Raw genomic sequence first — 19,926 nt, 5'->3', positions numbered from 1 at the left:
CTGACTTGGAGCTACTGTGCATCCCTTCTTTGCCCCTGCCCTGCAGTGTGTGGCTGCCCACCTTCTGTGCACCCTCTACTGGTTTAAGACAAGATATCCAGGAAGGGAGGGCAAGACTAGGGGAGGAAAAAGGAGGAAGGGGCAGAAAAGGATACCAGCGGAGACTGACCAGTGCTTATAGCCTTTCTGCTTAATCAGCTGACCTGTAAGCCACATTTTATTCCACATTCATTGTGTTGAGACAGTTGGGAGTTGAGGATGGAATACAAAGAGGTATGAGAAAAAACATCTTTCCTGCCTTCCAGAAACATAAGGAGAGATGAGATGTAAACATTAAATCAAAACTAATAACATAATAATAAGTGTCTCAGTTAAGTGTTACAAAAATATGCGCTCCAAAAAGGGCAGATTTAAAGGATGAATATCCTTTCTAAGTGACGGGGAAAGCCACAGTGGATTAACCCTTACGATTTTATATATCACACTGGAGTTTTGAAAAAGGCTCCACCCACGAGTGATTGTGATTGTCAAAAGCATCACTGCTTTAGTCACTGGCTCTCCCCAGTTCAGTTGTACACATTCCCCGAGTGTACACAAAGTCATCAGATAATACTTTTGCAAAGAGAGGTTTACTGACTTGCTCATTATACTATTTGATTCACAATATTCAAAATAAAATCTGTGATGTAAGTGTTACTACTTTAGTCACCACTGTAATTCTTATTTTCATTTAAGTTTGTTAGTAAAAATTGTTGAGAAATTTTCAATCTTGCTTAGTGCTCAGGAGGGATGGATGGTACTAACTGGGGGTGAATGGAGATGGTCCCATGAGAATCCAAGAAGCTGAGTCTACATATCTGGCCCTCATGAGTCACCTCCTTCACATGACACGGCGTATAACACTCCACGTAGACACCGAGAAAGCTAAATGATTGTGCAGCCATTAATCACCTACTAAGTGCAGCAGGTGAAGCCCATCTTCATTTCTGGGTTTTATCACAAAGTAAACCCAGGTCTCTGGTGCTCTGGGATGCAGCTTCCTTGAAGGAAAAAGCGCAGGTCCTTAGGGAAAGTCAGGCTCTACTTAGCGTCCCATCTCTGGGCTCAACCATTAGAAGAATGGGTTTTTCTGGTTGTATAAGCATTCCAGGGCGTAATTTCAGGGGGATCTGGAACAATTAAACAAGCACATGAAAAACAATTAATGAAACCTCGCCAAAGCAAAAGAAGCAAAGTATATAAGATAGACGATGGACAATGATGCTATACAAACACAGAACAGCACCATATACCTTTGATTCATTTTTTTCAACTACAAATTCAGTGTATTTAATAGATACAGGGACAGTCAGGTTGTCTGTTTTTCCTAGAGTGAATTTTAATAGTCGTGTCTTTCAAGGAATTGGTCTAATTTACATACTGTACATATGGAGTAAAATTATTGGCAGCATTCCTTTATTACCTTTTTCTTTAAATTAAAATAAAATGTCCACCTACTGAGACACACTTGTCTTACAGGAGTGCATAAGTTTAAGGTGTACAGCATAATGATTTGACTTACATATACCAGGAAGTTATTACCACAATAAGTTTCCTTAACATCCATCAGCTCATACAGATACATAAAAAGAAAAACATTTCGTTCCCTTCAGATGAGAACTCTCAGGATCTATTCTCTTAACAACTTCTCTGTCTACCGTACAGAGATGTCAGCTGTACTCATCATGTGGTACGTGATGTCCCCAGTGCTTACTTACCTTATAACTGGGAGTCTGTAGCTTCATCCAATCTCCCCTCCTTATCTTTGGCTCTTTATATTTATTCTACAGATTATGTCAAGACTAGACAGTGAAAGCACTCATCCATCATTCTTTCCACAAAATATCTATCGATTACCTATTCTGTACCAGGCAAAAGACAAAATCAGGTTGGTTTGTGTTCCTTTTTTGATTAAAATTTTAAGTACGAAGGCTGAATTTTTACAATTTACTAGGTTCTTGTGGGGAGAGTAGTAGCTCGGTGGTAGAATGTGTGCTTAGCGTGCAACTACCTTGAGCCACGTAACGGTAATTTTGTGTCCGTTGAAACTTGCCAGTGGGAATTACATGTTAATTGGGCCATCCTCAGTTTCTGTAGAGCCCAGTCACCTCTCCCAGTGGACCTCGTCCAGTTTCATAATGGAAAGACATCTTTGTTATGCCAATTTTCTGCCAATGGTGAACTTTTGATGATCCACAGTGTTTTGCCTGATACTTTTAGCCCCATTCTCACCCAGTCACTCCATCAGTGTTGGGTACACCAACTGAGTGACTTTTTAACCTCAGCTGACTGAAGGGAAAACAGATTGTCATGGAGGAGAGAAGCCCCAGCCTGTGGGTGACTGAGAGGAGCTTGTGGGGAGTGTCTGCCCCCTCCCAGGTGTGCCAGAGGCCCTCCTCCTCCCAGGGCTGAGTCCCCTGTCTGTACATACTTACAGGACTGACACACGGAGGCTCAGAAGTAAAATGGAAACCATCTCTATCCCCCTTTTCCCTCAGAAAGCTTACTTAAGGGGAGGAGCTGCTTATTAAACATGTGACTGTTAGAAATAAGCCTTATTATAGGGTCTTGCCTTCTATGAATCAATGGCTACTTTTCTTTGTGCTGTATAAGAGAGTCTCCAATTTTTCTATAAATATTACACCTTGTTATTTTAGAATTTCAAATGGCATGCACACATTTCTCCTGCAGACACACACACAGAGCACATGCACAAATGTCATTTGTTAAATTTCAAAAATACAAACTGTTCAAAAATTGTATCCAAGAACTCTAACCAACCGCATATCATTCCTTAAGCATTTGGCGGGTGACCGTGAGGCACCACTGAGAGTTTACGCAAGGGCCTAGAGTTAAAGACATTCTTGGGTGAGAAGAAAACATAGGAACCAAACTGGATGGTTCAATGGCAAAGTATTCAGTTAGGTGGTACCACCCACGATGCCAGCCCATGGTAACTGACAGACAACACAGCAGAGGGGAGGATGGACTCTGGACTGGATGGGGAAGGCTCCAAGAGGGACCCAAGGACTGACCTAGAACTTGAAAGGGGAGAACAGATGGTGGGGGGAGCGGGAAGGACACACGTGGAGTTATTATTGGAATGTAAAGGGAGCCCAGCCCGATGGCAGCAGGACTCCTGGAAGGTGAGGGGGACCGTGGGAGTCCTCACATCTGGCAGAAATGCTTTCAATCAGGGATTCTCACCTTGGCTGCACATGAGACTCAATGGGGGCGTTTTGAATGTCACACCCTGGGAGAATTATATTAGATGTCTGAGATGACCTAGGCATCATGAGTTTTAAAACTCTCCAGTTATTTCATTGTACAAGCAGTGGTTAGAACACCTGTCAGGAGACTCTGTAAGCTCTAATGGAGAAGAACACCATTCAAAATTCATGACGTGGTCATCACTGCACTCAGGATCGTGCACACACTTCCCCTTCCTTCCTGTGGACTTGAAACTGAATTTAAAACATTGCTCAGGTTCAAAAGACTGCAAATAATAGTGTCACACTAACTTCTTTGAAGCTAGATGACCTTTGGAATTGGGTCTTTATAAAGCAAATGACTTAGCCCTCCAGAGTTGAAGGACCCTTAAAGGTCCCAGATGGCTCCAAATACATTCATGTCATTATGCAAATTATTCCTTAAATAGAACATACACATATACATATATATATATACATACATACATATATATATCAGTTTAAAAACTCACACTAAAACATTATGAATGAACATAGATAACTGTCTGACCTGTGTTTCTTTGCAAGGTTTAAAGGAGAAGTTCTGCAGGACTCTGATGGCAGCAAGTTTTATGGTCAAGAGAGCAAGCCTCATGCCAATGCAGTTTCGGGGTCCAGTCCCAAAAGGCAGGTATGTGTAAGGATTTATGCCGTCCTGGTTCTTCTTCCGGAACCTGGATCCACAACAGTAGATGAAACAAGTTAATGAAACATAAAAACCACAAGAGCTCCAGGTCTGAGGTTTTAACTTAACTCTTCAGTTAGTAGCACTGGGGATCCTTTTGTGGGCGAGTCATGCATCCTGCTGTGAGAAAGGTCAGCTCCAGATCCTTCCCATCCCCTTTACCCTATAGGAGTGCCCAGTCTTGTTGGAGAGATGAGATGAATGCTTTTTTAGACGCTAAAATTACATTCAGGGTGGTGAGGTGTTCATGCTCTGAAAGGCAAGTAGGAAATGAGACTGAATGGAAATAAAGTGGGTTCCTGCAATGCCTATGTTGGTCGCATGTTCATGGAGGAAGGAAGGACGAGAATCATCTCCCAGTATTTAAATTGTCATTTTCCACTTGGACCCTCTCCCCTCCCCCTCTCCTGTGTCTCTGTCTTCTTCTCTCTCCCCCACACAGAGGATGCTTAGGGCAGATTTACATAAGTACACAATGCTACTCTAATCACAGATTTCCTTTCTGTCGGCTCCACTAGCCTATAAATTCCCGGATAGTTAAAGAAAAAAATGTGGATTTTGTGGAAAGTGATAATGGCTTTGTGGTTATATATATTTCAAAGAGCCCCTATTTTGCAAAACCTCCTGGAATATTTACAAACAACGTAACTTCAAATAACATGGGAATATGGAGGAGGGTAGCAGTGGCCCGTGGATGGGGCAGACATGGGTTGATGCTTGTTGGGCAGGGAATAGGCACAGATAGATACATTAAAACTATTTCATAGTTTTAATAGACTTGTGCCTATAGGATATACTTGTGTATATGTTAAACATATGTATATTGTGCATTCATCAAAAATTATCCATAATAAGCATTTTTTTTTTAACATTGAGATGTCTCACTCTCTGGCCCAGTCCCTGAAAAACAGGTAAGCACTGTCTGTCTGCTTGACGACTACATAAAATAAAGAGAAGGGGAGTGAGTGGTCTCTGTCTGGGGTTAGGACTGTGGAGCTGTGGGTCAGGGGGCGGGGGAGCTGCTGAGCTGGGAGGAACCACAGGTTCCCTGGTTCAGAAAACGAAGGACTTGGTCCACTCTGACTTCTCCTTTCAACAAGTGTTACGTGTGGCCATGATGCTAGCACTAGGGACACTGTGGCAATAAGACCAAGTCCCTGCCATCAGGGGGTTTAAAGGCAGGGGTAATAAAAGTCTAGGTCCCAGCTGGGGCCTGAAAAAGTTCATTCCACATTTTACTCATTATACAATAAATGGGACCATCAACTCTTTCCAGAGTTCAAGCTGTGCCCAAACCAGCCCTCTGCTCCTGGTTCCTGAAGAGGATGCTCAAGCCCCTGCAAGGAGGATGTCCCAGACGTCCAGAGGTCAGAGGACTTCTCTTTGGAAGGTCACCAAATACTGAGGCAGAAGGGAGGTGGCCCAGGACTGCAGACACAGACAGCACTGGGGGCCGTGCTCCCCTCGGCCCTCAGTGAGGCTGCTCAAACCACCAGGGGTGACATCACCCCCGGGCTCTCAGCCTGAACTCTCACAGTAATGGTAGAAGACGTGACAGTCAATGTTTAAAAACATGGAAATGTGGGAACGTTGGTGGTGAATTCAAAGAGCTGAAGAGAACAGACAGAAAGACTTCAAGGAAATAAAAAGCCTATACACCTAAAATAATGTAGTGGTTAGGTCAATTATGGCATATATACATAATCATTCACATAGATTATATGTACACACATAAAATGTTGTTTATAGTGGACTGTTACATCAAGTAAGCAGTTCAAAACCAAATTAAATATACTACCATTCTAATTCTATAAAAATCTATATGTGCATAGAAAAATGTCCGTAAGGACATACATCACATTATTAATGGAGCCTATTTTAAGGTACTAGGACGATCAACGGCTATAATTTTCTTTTTTCTGGCCCACAGTTGTAAAATTTGACTCCAACAATGATCACTCTCATAAGAAGAAAAAGCTTCAGACGATAAAAAGATGTACAAATAAATGACTGTATGGTCACACTTTGGTCACCTATAATAAGAGGCATCAGAATACGCCTGGAACCAGTCTGGATCAGATTAGGGTTTCCCTTCCCCAGGGCCTCATTCCTTTCAGGACGGAACTCCTCAAGCTCTGGCCAGTGTTCCGGGTCATCGTGAAGAGCGAAGACTGGCACCGTCACCACTGTCCCTTTGGGAATGAGCACCCCACTGACTTCCACAACTTTCTTACAGACCCTCCCAAGTCTAGAATTAAGTGGGAATAACCTTAGCAATTCACTCAACACCATGTCAAGATACTCCAGCTGCTCCAGGGACTCATATGTGGGAGGTGCCTGGGAAGAAAGAAACAGATTGTGATAAATTGAGATCTGGGTTCAACTCAGTCTACATAGTACTATTTAATGCTTAGGATCACCAAAGAGTAATTTAACTGGTAAAGGACCTTAGCATTTATAGACATTTTAATATTTATCATATCCTTTGATATGCTCATTAGCCCATTGAGATGTGCAGAGTATTTATGACTATGAGAGACTTTGGGACAATCCCTTAAACAGGTCCTGAAATGCCTCACATTAACATGCAGGACCTTTTCCTTCTCATGTGAACAAACATGACTAATAGACTATGACTCCTGCTTCTGTATGAAGTAGGCCGAATTCAGTGTTTCCTTCCAAAAGTGAGGCAACGCATCTGCTCCAAAGAAAGCAAATGTGTAAAAGAGCATATTCACTATTCAACATAAAATTATTACTTGAGAAATCCCGTTTGCTAATTTTTTGACCAAACATACAAAATTTGCAGATCCTATATGATACAAAAATTCTATAAATAATTTGGGGAGAAATGAGTTCCTTTCTAAACTGAACATGAAAAACAGGGTAAGATGGAAGATACAAGGGAACACAATTTAAGTTCTATAAAAGGTTACAAGAGGATGAGGGCCCCATACTCAACCTCACCCTTTGTTGCTAGAACAGTCTTCTGTTGCCATTTCAGGTTGGACTGTAAGGTCTGAAGTTCTAAACAAGCCACTCCAGCCCTAGAAGCCAGGTCTCCTGACATCACATGGAATTTCAGTTTTGGCAGAGATCTGGCATGAGTGAGGGTGACATGTGGCTGCCACATGGTGTTATATTTTAGAGGCAATATCATAAAGGCTAAGAATTGGCTCAGGAGCCAGGACACCCTGGCTCAGAGCTTGGCTTTTTCTCCACTGGGTACACGACTAGTGTAGGCAAGGATTCCATCTCTCTGCAGCTCAGTTTTCTGATGTGTCACATGGAGATAATTCGAGCTGACACGTCACAGGGCTCTGTGGCAGAGACACTCTCTGCTCACCCAGTGTCCACGTGGTCCCCACATTTCCCAGCCCACCTGAAGTTAGGGAAACCAGCGTTGCCAATGGGCTGTGAACTGAGTTGGTTATGTCATTTCGGGACCAAATACTTGAAAAGCCAATGAGCAACTGTTAAGTCCCTTATCCCCAGACAACAAGAAGACCTCATGTTCCAGACAATGAAGCTATAAGACGGTGGAAACTTTTATTCAGAATCCTTGAGTGACTCTGTGGATCCAAGCTCCCCACTCCCATCCTCCACTACTCATCCGTGTGGGACTTGTAAATGTGGGAACATACCTTTGCACTGAAAGCCCCTGAGATTTGAGGGTTCATCTGTTACTGAGGTATAACTTAGCCTCTCCTGGCTTATACAGAATTTTATGAAGATAAAATTCATTTATAAATAGAAAGCATTTAAAACGTACATATATAGTAAGCAGCAAATATTGGCCATTAGTGTTGTCATTGGTACGTATCATTATTAAATGGGGGAGGACACAACGCTTTCACTAGTCTCTGTCTCTTAGTGACCTTTCCCTCCTATTGCATCCAAAGAATCACAATATGGGTTTTACTAGAGAAGACAGATCATCTCTAACATAGGTAGGCCCTATGAAAGAAATATCCTTACCTTGTATTTGAAGGACCCAGAACTCTGAAAGCTCATAAGACTTGTCAAAACCACAGTCAAGACTCATATTCTTGTCCTCTGTTTCCTACCCCCTGTCCTTTCCTTTTACCAGTCTCCTAGTAGTCTGTAGTTTACCCAGGGTGGAAGACTGAATTAATGGCCCCAGTTCTCCATCCCTTCCTCTGTCCACACCCTTTGCCATCTAACTTTGTGATGCTCTTCCATTCTGACTCTGGGGTTGGCCAGGTGGCTTGCTTTAAACCAATGGAAAGTTGCATAAGTGTGATACAAGCAGAGTTTTGAAAGTCACCCATATGACTGGTCTTTTTGTTCCTGCCATCTACCATTGCCCTGGGAAGAAGACATGTGGAGAGACAGGAGAAGCATGTGTGGCATTGATTCAGTCTCGCTAATTAGCCAAGGCCAGCACAGATCAGTCAACAGCCAGACCAGAGCAAGTCCAGCCATATCAATCGATAACTCTGCAGACACTGGAGCAGTAAATACTTGTTAGATGCCACTGAGGTTTTGTGACTTTCATTTGGCATTATTGTGATAATTGATATGCCAGGACCAGTACTTGTTTCAAACTACTTCTATTTCTGTGAGTAGCACACATTACCTAGTTTCCCCCTTTGGTTTTGACTTTTGAGGTTTTTCCTAAATGTCGTGGGTGAAAGAATTGATGCTTATGCTTTTTGAAAAAATCTCCTAAGAAGCGGCGAAGAGAACATTCATGCTAAGGCTACACCTTCCTCCTCCCTCTCCAGGCACCATCCACTCACCTTACTGGGGAGAACCGCATCAATCTCCTCCTGCAGCTTCTGCTGGACTTCGGGTTCCACGGCCAACTTATACATAAGGAGGGAGATAGAATCAGCAGTGGGCTCATAGCCAGCAAGAAGAAAGGTAATACCTTGGGCCGCCATTTCTTGGTCAGACAGAGCTAAAAGAAGAGAAGAAATGTTTTAGGTAAAGCATGTGTAACTTATAAACACATCACAGCAGTGTTTGTAAATGTATGTATTTTTTTCTCCTGAGAGAAACCAAGCATGTTCAGGCTCTGATCTATTTGATGGGACTGGACTATGACCTTTAGGTACTTAGAGCCCTCAGATCAACGTGGTGCCTGCCCCAACCATGTAATTCACAACAGCACCGACTGATGAGTGAAAGAAATATCTACAGCATTCTGACTTCCCAATGACGATTTCTGTGAAAGCTATTGTGGGCAAATTCAACCATCAGATTCTTTCTCCTCAGTTAGCTAAACCCCAGGATATTCAGAGTTTAGAGCTGTGCTGTCTAATATGGGGCTATTTAAAACAACTTTTAATTGATTAAAATTAAACATAATTTAACATTTAGTTCTTCAGTGGCCGTATGCACGTCAAGTGCTCAATAGCCACACATGTCTAGTGGTTACTGTATTGAACAGTGCAGATACAGAATATTTTCTTCACCACAGAAATTTTTATTGGACCATGTAGTTAGATAGATAGATAGACAAACAGACAGACAGACAGATAGATAGAAAGAAGTAGATCTAGATGTAGTTGTAGATGTACTTATAGTGGTGTGCCAGAGTTAGCTCATCACTTTCTAAAGAACCAATTGTTAAAAATTCAAGAATTTTGTGAGATGGTTGCCAGACCACTGGTAGATTAAAATTAACCATATGGGAGTATTCATGTCATGGAATAAACTACAAATCAGGGCATTCTTGTTTGAAACAGAGAGAGAGAACCTGTTTCCATCACTGGTTATGAGTAGATATAGAAATGCTTATGTTCATCAGTCCTGTGTGAATATATCTGATGATATATTTGATGGTCTTATCTTTGTCCACTGAGAGGATCTAGAAGCAAGGAAACCATAGTAACAATGACCATTCCCAGATCCAGATTTTGGTTTCTAAGAACCATTTCTCACAAAAGGAAACCAGAGCTCCTCGAAGAAATGGCTGATTCCAGGTCTAGTCAGGGGAAATAGAAAAAATACCTGGAACGTCTTCCATCAGAAAATGAGGAAATTCTCAGAAAATGATAGATGAAAAGGATACAGGATACTCTATATACTACAATGGTGGATATACATCATTAAACATTTGTCAAAACCCATAGAAGGTACAACACAAAGAATGAAGCCTAATGTAAACTATGGACTTTTGGTGGTAATAATATGTCAATGTATGTTCATTGTTTATAACAACTGTACTACTGTGATGTGATCTCTGATAGTGGAAGAGGCTGTGTGGAGGTGGGGGGAAGATGTATATTTGAAATCTCTGTATTTTCCCTTCAAGTTTGCTGTGACTAACTACTCTAAAATATAGTCTATTGGAAAAAAATTTTAAGAGGAAAAAAGAAAGGAAAAAAATGCAGGAACCTGCTGAAAAGGGATCCATTGGATGAACCTGAGAGAATTTGAGAATCAAAATGAAAAATGATATGAGAGTAAATTACATGTGAGAATGTACTGATATAAATGAATAATAAATGATGGAGAGTGGAAAGCTCTCCCTTAGAATATTAACTCATAAATACAGAAGAATGATGGAATTATAAATCATCATTTTGCAAAAATCTTAGTAATGAAGTTTTCAGTCAAAAACCACCCATTGGTAATAAAACTAATAGGTGACAGTCTGAAGAGGAGTAGAATATTTATGGTCTAAAAGACCTCTCCCACAAGCCACTTATTAATTACAAAGGGAAAACAAAACTAAAGTAGATTAAACTAGTGAACAAGACGTTATCCAAGTGTTCCAAGTTGAGGTCACCAACTCTGGGGCAATGTCCCTTCCGATGTGATGAAGTCTTGATACAAATTTCCAGGCAGAGGGTCCGACTCAGTGGGTCTGGAGGGGCCTGAGAATTGACATTGGAAACAAGCTCCCTAGAGGCTGGGCTGAGGTGGTCCAGGACCAGGACTGACTCTGGGCGTGACGTTCTTGTTATGTTTGCCCTTCAAGCTCGGAACAAAGTTGTGTCTGCATAGTTCTGGAAATGGTACCCAGACGCACTTTCTACCTGAGTGTGTGTCTTTATTCAATGTGGCAGAAATTCTCATCTGCCTGGAAAACTTCCTGCATGTTTTTGGAACTACCCACTTCCTCTGTGCCTCCCCAGTGGCCCTCGGAAACACTCTGTTTACCTTTATATCTATCTCTTTGGAATTCTGGGAGTTAATCATCAGCTGGAGAAAATCCACTCGGTGCTGGAAACAGAAAGAGAAATTTCAGTGACAGAAAGTTACTTGTGAAGACAGAAATAAATCAGGAGAGCAGAATTTCACCTCTTTCCTGAGAAAATGACCCCTTACAGAGCAGGAGTCTGACTCGTATCACCTGAGTCCTCAGTCAACAAAAATGCCCAGCTGCACATCTGGGCGGGTGCGACGTCCCCCTAAGAGAAGCCCAGGCGTCAGGCCCGACGGCTTTTTGGCCTCTCTCTGATCTTGGGCTTCTCTGGCCTTTGAAACGGCTTCTTAACCAAAGGGGTACCTGCTCTCTCTCCTGTTACACCTGCGCGCAGGAGATAGCCTGTGGCTTCAGTCTTCTTTTCTCTCCCATCCAGCTTTAATTCTTTTTTTTTTTAAACATTTTTTATTGATTTATAATCATTTTACAATGTTGTGTCAAATTCCAGCATTCAGCACAATTTTTCAGTCATTCATGGACATATACACACTCTCAGCTTTAATTCTTGATGAATGGTCACATAAATGAATCCCCTACATTTGCAGAGTTCATCGGCAGCTTTTGTTGAAGCTTGTTCAAGTGCCTCACCCTCCCAGAACTCCACACAATTCCCAGTGCCTTCCAGCACCCAGCCCTGCCCCTAATATCCTTGCGCTGGCCTCGAGTCCTCTTGGGCCAAGGCTGGCTTAACCGGCTTGCAGCCTCATTGCCCAGACAAGACTCCGGCCCGCTCCAGACTAGGAGACGGCTGCACATAGACTACACTCCTCCAGGTGCCTCTTGTGTGCAGCGGAAAATCTGTAAGACAGGAGGCTTGGATTTGAATTGATTCTTTGCCAATCTAATATTTGGTGAACTATGAGTAAAATAACTTTTAGACAGTGATTTTTATCCTTTGACAACTTATTGAAGGTAAATGGCATGAAGTCTTAACCCAACAGTATTTCTGCAGTGACGTGCTAACTGGCATGCCTGTTATTAAATTTAAGCCCTGCTCTCTGACTCCTGTTCTTATCTTCTTCCCCAGACTCCACTATATTTATTTACCCCAAATTGTTAGGACCCCCCTGCTCTAAAATCCATAGTTCTCTACTTACCTTGAACAATGCAGGGAAGTACATGAATCGTACGTATACAGCTCAATAATAAATTACCCACACGTGAACAGCCTCATATCACACCACCAGATTTTACCGTTCGTTCATCTTTGAGGCGACTTTCTTTAATCCTTTCTAAAGATCTGATGAAAAAATTCACGGCACTTTTCGGAAACAAAGAGAAATTTAACACCTCAAGGACTGGGCAAAGGAATGGAAAGAGCACTGTAGGAGAAAAGATAAAAGGAAAGCACAGTGAAAATGCACAATTTCCCTGCAGCAATTATAATCTGTGCTACGAGTCAGAGAGTGAAGACACCAGGATTCTCAAAAGGGAGTCATTCCCTCTGGGACCCGTGCTTACACTCCAAGCCAAGGCCTGAGCAAGGGCAGTCCACCCCTAGGAGCCATGACTAGCAGTGAGATCAGGGGCCCTTTCTCCATCTTTTGAGTGATCAGAGGGATAGAATTACACCTTGGGCTTCATTGCCTTTTAACTATTGAACTACAGTCTCTTTGGATGGAATAGACCATAGTCCGTTACTTCAGTTAATCATGTTCTTCAAAAAATAACTGGATAGATTTAATACAGTGTATGTCTTTCAAGCACAATGGCATGAAATTATAAATAGAAAAAAAATTGAAAACTCACAAATACGTGGAAGTGAAATGATACACTCCTAAATGACTAATGGGTTGTAGAGGAAATTGAAAGGACAACGTGGAACCACTTTGAAGTGAACAAAACTGAAGCCACAACATATCAGAACTGATGGGATGCAGCAAAAGAAGTGCTCAGAGAGAAATTTATGGCTTTACCTATCTATATTTTAAAAGAACAAAAATTTCATATCAATAACCTAACTTTCCACCGTGACATATGGAAAAAGAGGAGCAAAGAAAAACTAAAGGAAGCAGGAGAAAAGAAAATAATAAAGATTGAAGTAGAAACTAATAAACTAGAGAATAAAAACGCAATAGAGAAAGTCAATGATACAAAGAGCTGATTCTTTGAAAAGACCTTTTTAGCTAGATTGACCAAGAGAAAAAGACAGAAGACTGAAACTGCTAGTGATGAAAATAAAGAAGGGAGATTACTACTTACAGTAAACAAATGAGAAGGACTAGAAAGGAATACCAAAACAAACTGTAGGCCAATAAATGAGTTAGCTTAGATAAAATGGACAGATTCCTAGAAAGACACAAACTACAGAGACAGATGCCAGAAAATAGACAATCTGAATGAACCTATAAGACGTACAAAGTTTGAGCTAGTAATCAAGAATCAAGTAATCAACCCACAATTTGACAAAGAAAAGCTCAGGTCCAGAAAGTTGCAATGCAGAATACTACCAAATATTCAAAGAAGTGTTAACAACAATTTTACGTAAGGTCTTCTAAAAAGTAGAAGAGGATGGAACACTTCCAAACTCATTGTACATGGCCAGTATCAATCCGATACAAAAACCAGACAAAGATAGCACAGAAAAAGAAAACCATAGGCCAACATATCTTATGAACGTGGATGCGTACATTCTCAACAAATGAATCCAGCAAAATATAAAAAGAGGTCTACACCAAGACCAGGGAGGGTTTATCCAAGGAATGCAAGGCTGTGTAATACGTAGCAGCAGCAGAATAAAGAACAGAAGCATATGATCATCTAAAGATGCAGCAGGAGCATCTGACAATATCCAATACACTCTTGTGCTAATAACTCTCAACAAAAAGGAGCAGAAGGGAATTTCCCCAACATGACGGAGGCCACGTAGGAAAAATTCGTATGTAACATGACACTGAATCATCAAAGACTGGATGATTTCCTCTAATCTTGAAAAAGAAAAAGGAAATAAGTTGTAGGATTCACGTTTCCTGACTTCAGAACTTACACCACAAAGGTGTAATAATCAAGGCAATGTGCTACTGCCATTAGGATGGACATATACATCAATGCAATAGAATTTAGAGTCCAGATATAAATCCGCATGTGTATACTATAAACTGAATGTTAAAAAGTCTTCCAAGACCATTTAAAGGAGACAACATAGTCTTCAATAAGAGGTGCTGGGACAACACACAGCTGATGCAAAACGATGAAGTTGGACTCTTACCTCACACCATATATATACGAGCCAATAATGCGTAATATTAGAAGAAAACCGAGGGGAAAATCGTCATCACCTGAGATTTGGCAGTGAATTCTTAGATATGACACCAGAAGCACAGAAAATGAAAGGAAAAAATATAAGACTTATAGGTTATCACAGTTTAAAATTTTGCACTTCAAAGCACACAATCAAGGAAGTAGAAAGACATACACAGAAGGGGAAAATATTTCAAATCATGCATCTCGATAGGAGACTTTATCTAGAATATAGAAGGAACTCTTACAACTCAACAACAGAAGGACAAACAATCCAATTATAAATGGGCAATGGATGTGACTAGACATCTATCTAAGAAGATACTAAAATGGCCGACAAACGTATAAAAAGTTGCTCAACATCACTAGCCATTAGGGAAACGGAAATCAAAACCACAAGGAGATTCTGCTTCACACCCAGTGGAGTGGCCATAATAAAAAAGAAGGAGAAGTGCGGACCAAGCATTTGCAAGAATGCAGAGAACGCAGACCCCTCACACATCACCGGTGACAATGTACTACACTGCAGCTATAGTGGGAAATGGCTTGTCAGTTCCTCACAAATTAAACAAAGAGTTACTATACAGCTCGGCAGGTTCACTTCTGAGTACTAACCCAAAGAATCAAAAACAGGGATTTCAACAATAACTTGCACACGAATGTGCACAGCAGCACGATTCACAACAGTCAAGAGGTGGAATCAACCCAAATGTCCACCCACTGATGAATGGATGAACAAAGTGCAGGAAGGTCATTTAACGGAATATTAATTGACCATACGAAGAAATGATCCATGCTACAATGCGGGGACACCTTGAGAACATCACGACAACGGATCGAATTCAGCCACAAAAGACCACGTATATCATTCCACCTGTCATCTACATGCAGTGTCCAGAACAGGCAAATCTGTGCTTAGAAAGTAGGATAGTGGTCGCTCAGGGGCAAGGGGCATGCGAGGTGACAGGTAAAAGATACAGGGTTTCTGAGTGGACAAAAATGTTCTACAATTGACTGTGGTAATGGTTGCACATATCTCTGAATGTAATAAAAGCCATTTTTTCAGTTTTTTGAGTCATAACTGACACTCTGTACTGTGTTAGTTTAAGGTGTACAGCATAATGACAACGCATATATTGTGAAATGATTAAGATCGTAAGTTTAGTTAATCTGGTGGTGGCTCACAGCGAAAGAGAATGAGACAATGAATATATGTATGTTCATGTATAACTGAAAACCTGCGCTCTACACTGGAATTTGATAAAACATTGTAAAATGACTATAACTCTATAAAAAATGTTAAATAAGCTAAAAAAGTTTAGTTACCATTCATTATCTCACATAGTCATAAAAAATGTTCTTTTTCCCTTGTGTTGAGAACTTTTAGGCTCTATGCTCTTAGCAACATAAGAACACAACACAGAGCAGGGTTAGTCATATTGTACGTTATACCATCAACAATTATTTATGTTACAACTGAAAGTTTGTACCTTTTGGCCACTGTTATTCAATTCTCCCACCACCCAACCCCCACTTCTGATAACCAAAAATTTGAAATAGTTTTTGTATGAGGTTGGATTTCTTCTTTTTGATTCAACATTCAAGTATTTATCTCCCTCCATCTCACCTATTTCACGTATCATAATGCCTTCAAAGGGTATCCACATCATGCAAAATCTGGATTTCCTTCCTTTTCATGGCTGAATAGGATTCCATGGTGCAAAGGCATATATACACACATACACACTGACATACCACATTTTCTTGATCCATTCATATGTCGGCAACACAGATTGTAAATATTATTGAAGTTTACATTTTAAAGGGGAGAATTACACACTATGTGAATTCTATCTCAATATAGCTCTTTAGAAAAGAAAGAAACATAAATAAAGGAAGGGTGGAGGAAGGAATGAAAGAAGGAATAAAGGGAGAAGGGGAGGGAGGGAGTAAAGAAAAACACAGAACAGTCTACATACTTGATATGATAAGGAGTGGATCTAGGAAGTCAAATCTTAAGAGCTTCTTGCCATTTTTTACAAAGGGATCCTGTGGGTTGTTGAGGGAATCAACGTTCACTCCAAATGATGTGCTGGTAATCACATCCATGCTGTAGGGTCCAAAAATGCTGAGTGCAGAAAGAAAGACATGGACGGTTCAAATTAGCACGACTTTCCCATCTTTTTCCAACATATGCAACAAGAAATGCATGAAAAATAAGCTGCCCAGGCAAGGAGGTAAAGAACCACACTTTGAGAACCACCAGCTGGATCCTCTGAACAGTCTATGCTACTGTACCACTGGGTCATGAGGTGTATATGAGTTGCCAAAGACACAGCTGGCCCTGTGCTAGGGACGACTGGGACTCAGTCAAGTTAGACCCTCGGCTCAAGGAACTCGGTCATAGAGGGATGGACGCCCACAATCACACAAATTGCAGTAGCGTGTTTTGACTATGGGCAAAAGCAGGTGTATATGCACCGTGTCTGAGCAGGACAAAGGATGGAATCGCTAATGTCCTCAGGCAGCCTAGAAAGGGGACTCGCCTCAACCCAGACCTGTGCTCTGAGTGCTCCCTCTTAAGCACGTCCCAGAACAGCAGCACCCTGCTCTGACTTGCCAGAAACATGAGCCCGCCTTGGCGTGCACCCCGCTAAGGCTGCAGAGACCCGCTCTTCCTCAGCGCCGCTGATCTGCGGTTGCCCCGAGGGCAGAGTCATTTCTGTAAAATGTAAGGAGTAAACATGTTTCTAGTTAAAAAATTAATAGATCACTCCAAAATTGACTTGAGAGCTGTAACAGCTAAGTGACCGCATGTCCCCAGGTTTTCAGGGCAGGCCCAGTTGACCTGCTGTTCCTGCCTCACGGAGAAAACCCCAGTCTAGACGCTCAATCCCACGGTCACCCTGCCCATAACCTGCGCGGGGCCTCCTCTCCTTTGGGACTGAAGGAAGTAGCAGTCGTGGCGAGAGGTAATAGTTAGCAACTTCAGGTGTTCTCAGCAACATTGTGAAGAGATGTAAGTTGTTCCAAGTTCCGGATTGTGATGATTGCACCCCAGCCACGGCCCACCAGTGTGTACCAAGGCCCTTCCCCTGCCATCATCCCCCAGCGTCCGCACTCAAAATCGACATCACCGTGTTTCTTCTTTCTCTCCTGGCTGCCCTGCTCTTTTCGGGGATCCACCTCTTTCTAGGATGCCCCTTGGAGTTAAACCACTGCACACCTGCTTCTGTCTGGTCATTACGGTAACTCAGCAGTGGGAATGTCGGCGCCGCGGCAGGCAGCTGGAAGGTCTGCCCAGAGCCCGGAACACGGGCAGCTTCGCCCCTACTTACTCCTTCATGGTGACGGGCTTGCCTTTCTCTGCTTCCCTCCTCAGGTTTCTCAACAACACATCTCCGTACTGGCCAATGATGGGGAACATCTAGGCACAAAATACAACAGCACCTGAGGTTAAACACAGAGACTCAAGTCCTAGAAAGATGAGGCTTTCCCATGATGGAGCTGTAAGTGACATTTTATAACGAAACTTACAATGTTGCTTCCAGAGGTCAAGCTGAAAGACAGTTTTAGGAAGCTGCAATTCAGCAGATCCCTCCTTGGAAAGGGACTGTGATCTCATTTTCTACCTTATTCTCTAAGTTTCTAATAGCAGGTCCTCTTCTTTCCTTACCTCCTTGAGCTTCCCACTGGTGAAGCTTGGCGACAGCAATATTCGTGTTCTCTTCCACTGTTCATCCTCTGCCAGAGTAATGGCGTTTTTCATAACTCCCACTGGACCAAAAATCTAGAGTTGAAAAAAACGCATTTTACCCTGTATAAGTTTTGGAGCTCTCCACATTTGTGGAAATTGTGTTAAATGTGCAGCAGTTATTCAGTAAATATTCTGTGACTGTGTGCTTCGAAGCTGACCCTAAGGCAGATGGTCAGTAAATATTTATCCCAAATGCACAGCCTCCTTTGAGGAGACACCCAGCCACCTGATGTCCTTTCCAGACTTTCTAGTCCAATCTCCTTTTACATGCAAAAGACCCACGGGCAGGGAAACTGGTCTTCCAGGGGAATAAACGGGTGTAGGTCTGAGCTCATCCTCCTGGGCTGTGCAAGGTACAAGGAAGGGGATTGGTGACAGGAGCCAGAGAGCCTTGGCAAAGTGCATGCTGACCAAGCAGGTTCTGCCTTTACATACATCTAAAGCCTGAGCCGCCGGGACAGGGGAGGTCTTGCTATGGTGATTGTTTAAAATAATAGTGCTTAGCACTTGAAAGATTAGGGAACTATTTGCTAGTCTGAATAAATAATGATGTTACATGAAAAACAATTTCCGCTGCAGTGTTTTGCCCACAGGTAAGAAGGAAAAAATTTTTTTATTTCTGAGCTTGGGACTGGCCTATCAAACCAAACTGCTTGAAAATCTCCATGGTCTTCCAGAATTACATTTTGTTTTAAAATGGATATCCCCAACACCCATTTCTGATAAAAACTCACAAACTAGTAACAGAGGGAAACTGCTTTAATTTGATAAAGGACACTTAGCAAAAAAAAAAACAAAACCAAAAAACAAAAAACAACTACGGCAAACATGACACTTAATGATGAAATCCTGGGTTAACCTCATCGAGATGGCAGAGAAGGAGATTCCAGGCTCTGTTGCCCAACATAGAAAAACAGTAAGACAGCTAGCAACGTAGAAAAATAGATCTAGGAAAACTTAGGAGTCACTTAAGAAGTTTCAGGAACTCAGTAGAGGAAAAACTTGAGAAAAACTGACAAAAAAGAGACGGGGGAGAGTTCCACGCTGCCCGCATCAGCTCACCCCCAAGGCTAGTGCCACTCAGCTCAGTTGTGACACCAACCTGGATCCCAGCATGAGAGCAAGCAGCACCCAGAGAGTTGGGGAACTCAGGTTTCTTAAGCCAGCAGGCCCAGAGAAGTTAACACTCCAAGCTCTGGACCCTGTCTGTAGGTTTACACAGGCCTTTATAGGCTGCCAGTTTAAACTTTGCAATATCTTATGCAAATAAAGTATAATAAAAGTTGACCAACTAGGAACAAGCTTTGTAGAAATAGGCCAATCATGAGTGAGAGAAATGGACCAATCAGGAGTGAGAGAAATAACCAATGAGGAGTGAGCTCCATGCAAATGAAGTACTACAAATGGACCAGTCCGAAGTAAGGGAAGTGGACTAATCAGAATTGAAAGTAATAACCAATCAGGAGTGAAGGAAATAACCAATCAGAAGTGAGTTTCATGCAAATGAAGTACTACAGATGGACCAGTGAGAAGTTAGGGAAGTGGACCAATCAGAAGTGAGTGTAATAATGAAGTCGGAATGAAGGAAATAATCAATCAGAAGGGAGTTGAGGGAACCAATAGAATTTTAGCAGTAAGTAAGCCATTTCAGAGGCAAAAAGTGACATAGATCCTCTGGTCTGGGGAACCGGATGATGCTGTCAGGAGAGTTTGACCCAGCTTGGGAGTCCCGCCGGTCTTTTCATGGGGCTTCCCACCTCAAGTGAAGCATTAGGCT

General features: G+C 42.0%; 1 protein-coding gene across 1 annotated transcript; it reads right to left on the bottom strand.

Annotated features, from left to right (window-relative positions):
• Positions 1–215: 215 nt before the first annotated feature.
• On the bottom strand, positions 216–18,357 carry LOC105070609 (cytochrome P450 3A12-like). The gene is made up of 10 exons (XM_074345763.1): positions 18,069–18,357; positions 17,731–17,819; positions 16,372–16,520; positions 12,347–12,474; positions 11,113–11,169; positions 10,983–10,992; positions 8,736–8,896; positions 6,085–6,309; positions 3,799–3,963; positions 216–1,169 (listed from the first exon to the last, which is right to left on the bottom strand). The coding sequence occupies exons 1-10, from the start codon at positions 18,159–18,161 to the stop codon at positions 1,074–1,076; spliced, it is 1,173 nt and encodes a 390-aa protein (XP_074201864.1). The 5' UTR covers positions 18,162–18,357; the 3' UTR covers positions 216–1,073.
• Positions 18,358–19,926: the final 1,569 nt, after the last annotated feature.

Source organism: Camelus bactrianus, chromosome 18 (genome assembly GCF_048773025.1).
Source record: "Camelus bactrianus isolate YW-2024 breed Bactrian camel chromosome 18, ASM4877302v1, whole genome shotgun sequence".
Taxonomy (NCBI): domain Eukaryota; kingdom Metazoa; phylum Chordata; class Mammalia; order Artiodactyla; family Camelidae; genus Camelus; species Camelus bactrianus.
Note: the sequence above shows the minus strand (reverse complement) of the source record. Positions and strands in the feature narration are given on the sequence as shown.

Coding starts and splice junctions, on each gene's coding strand:
- LOC105070609 (XM_074345763.1), bottom strand. CDS start 18,161: ATGAAAAACGCCATTACTCTGGCAGAGGATGAACAGTGGAAGAGAACA. Junction 6,310..8,735: donor ATGCGGTTCTCCCCAGTAAG/GTGAGTGGATGG, acceptor CTTTCTTCCCAG/GCACCTCCCACATATGAGTC. Junction 3,964..6,084: donor TTGAGGAGTTCCGTCCTGAA/AGGAATGAGGCC, acceptor TGTTGTGGATCC/AGGTTCCGGAAGAAGAACCA.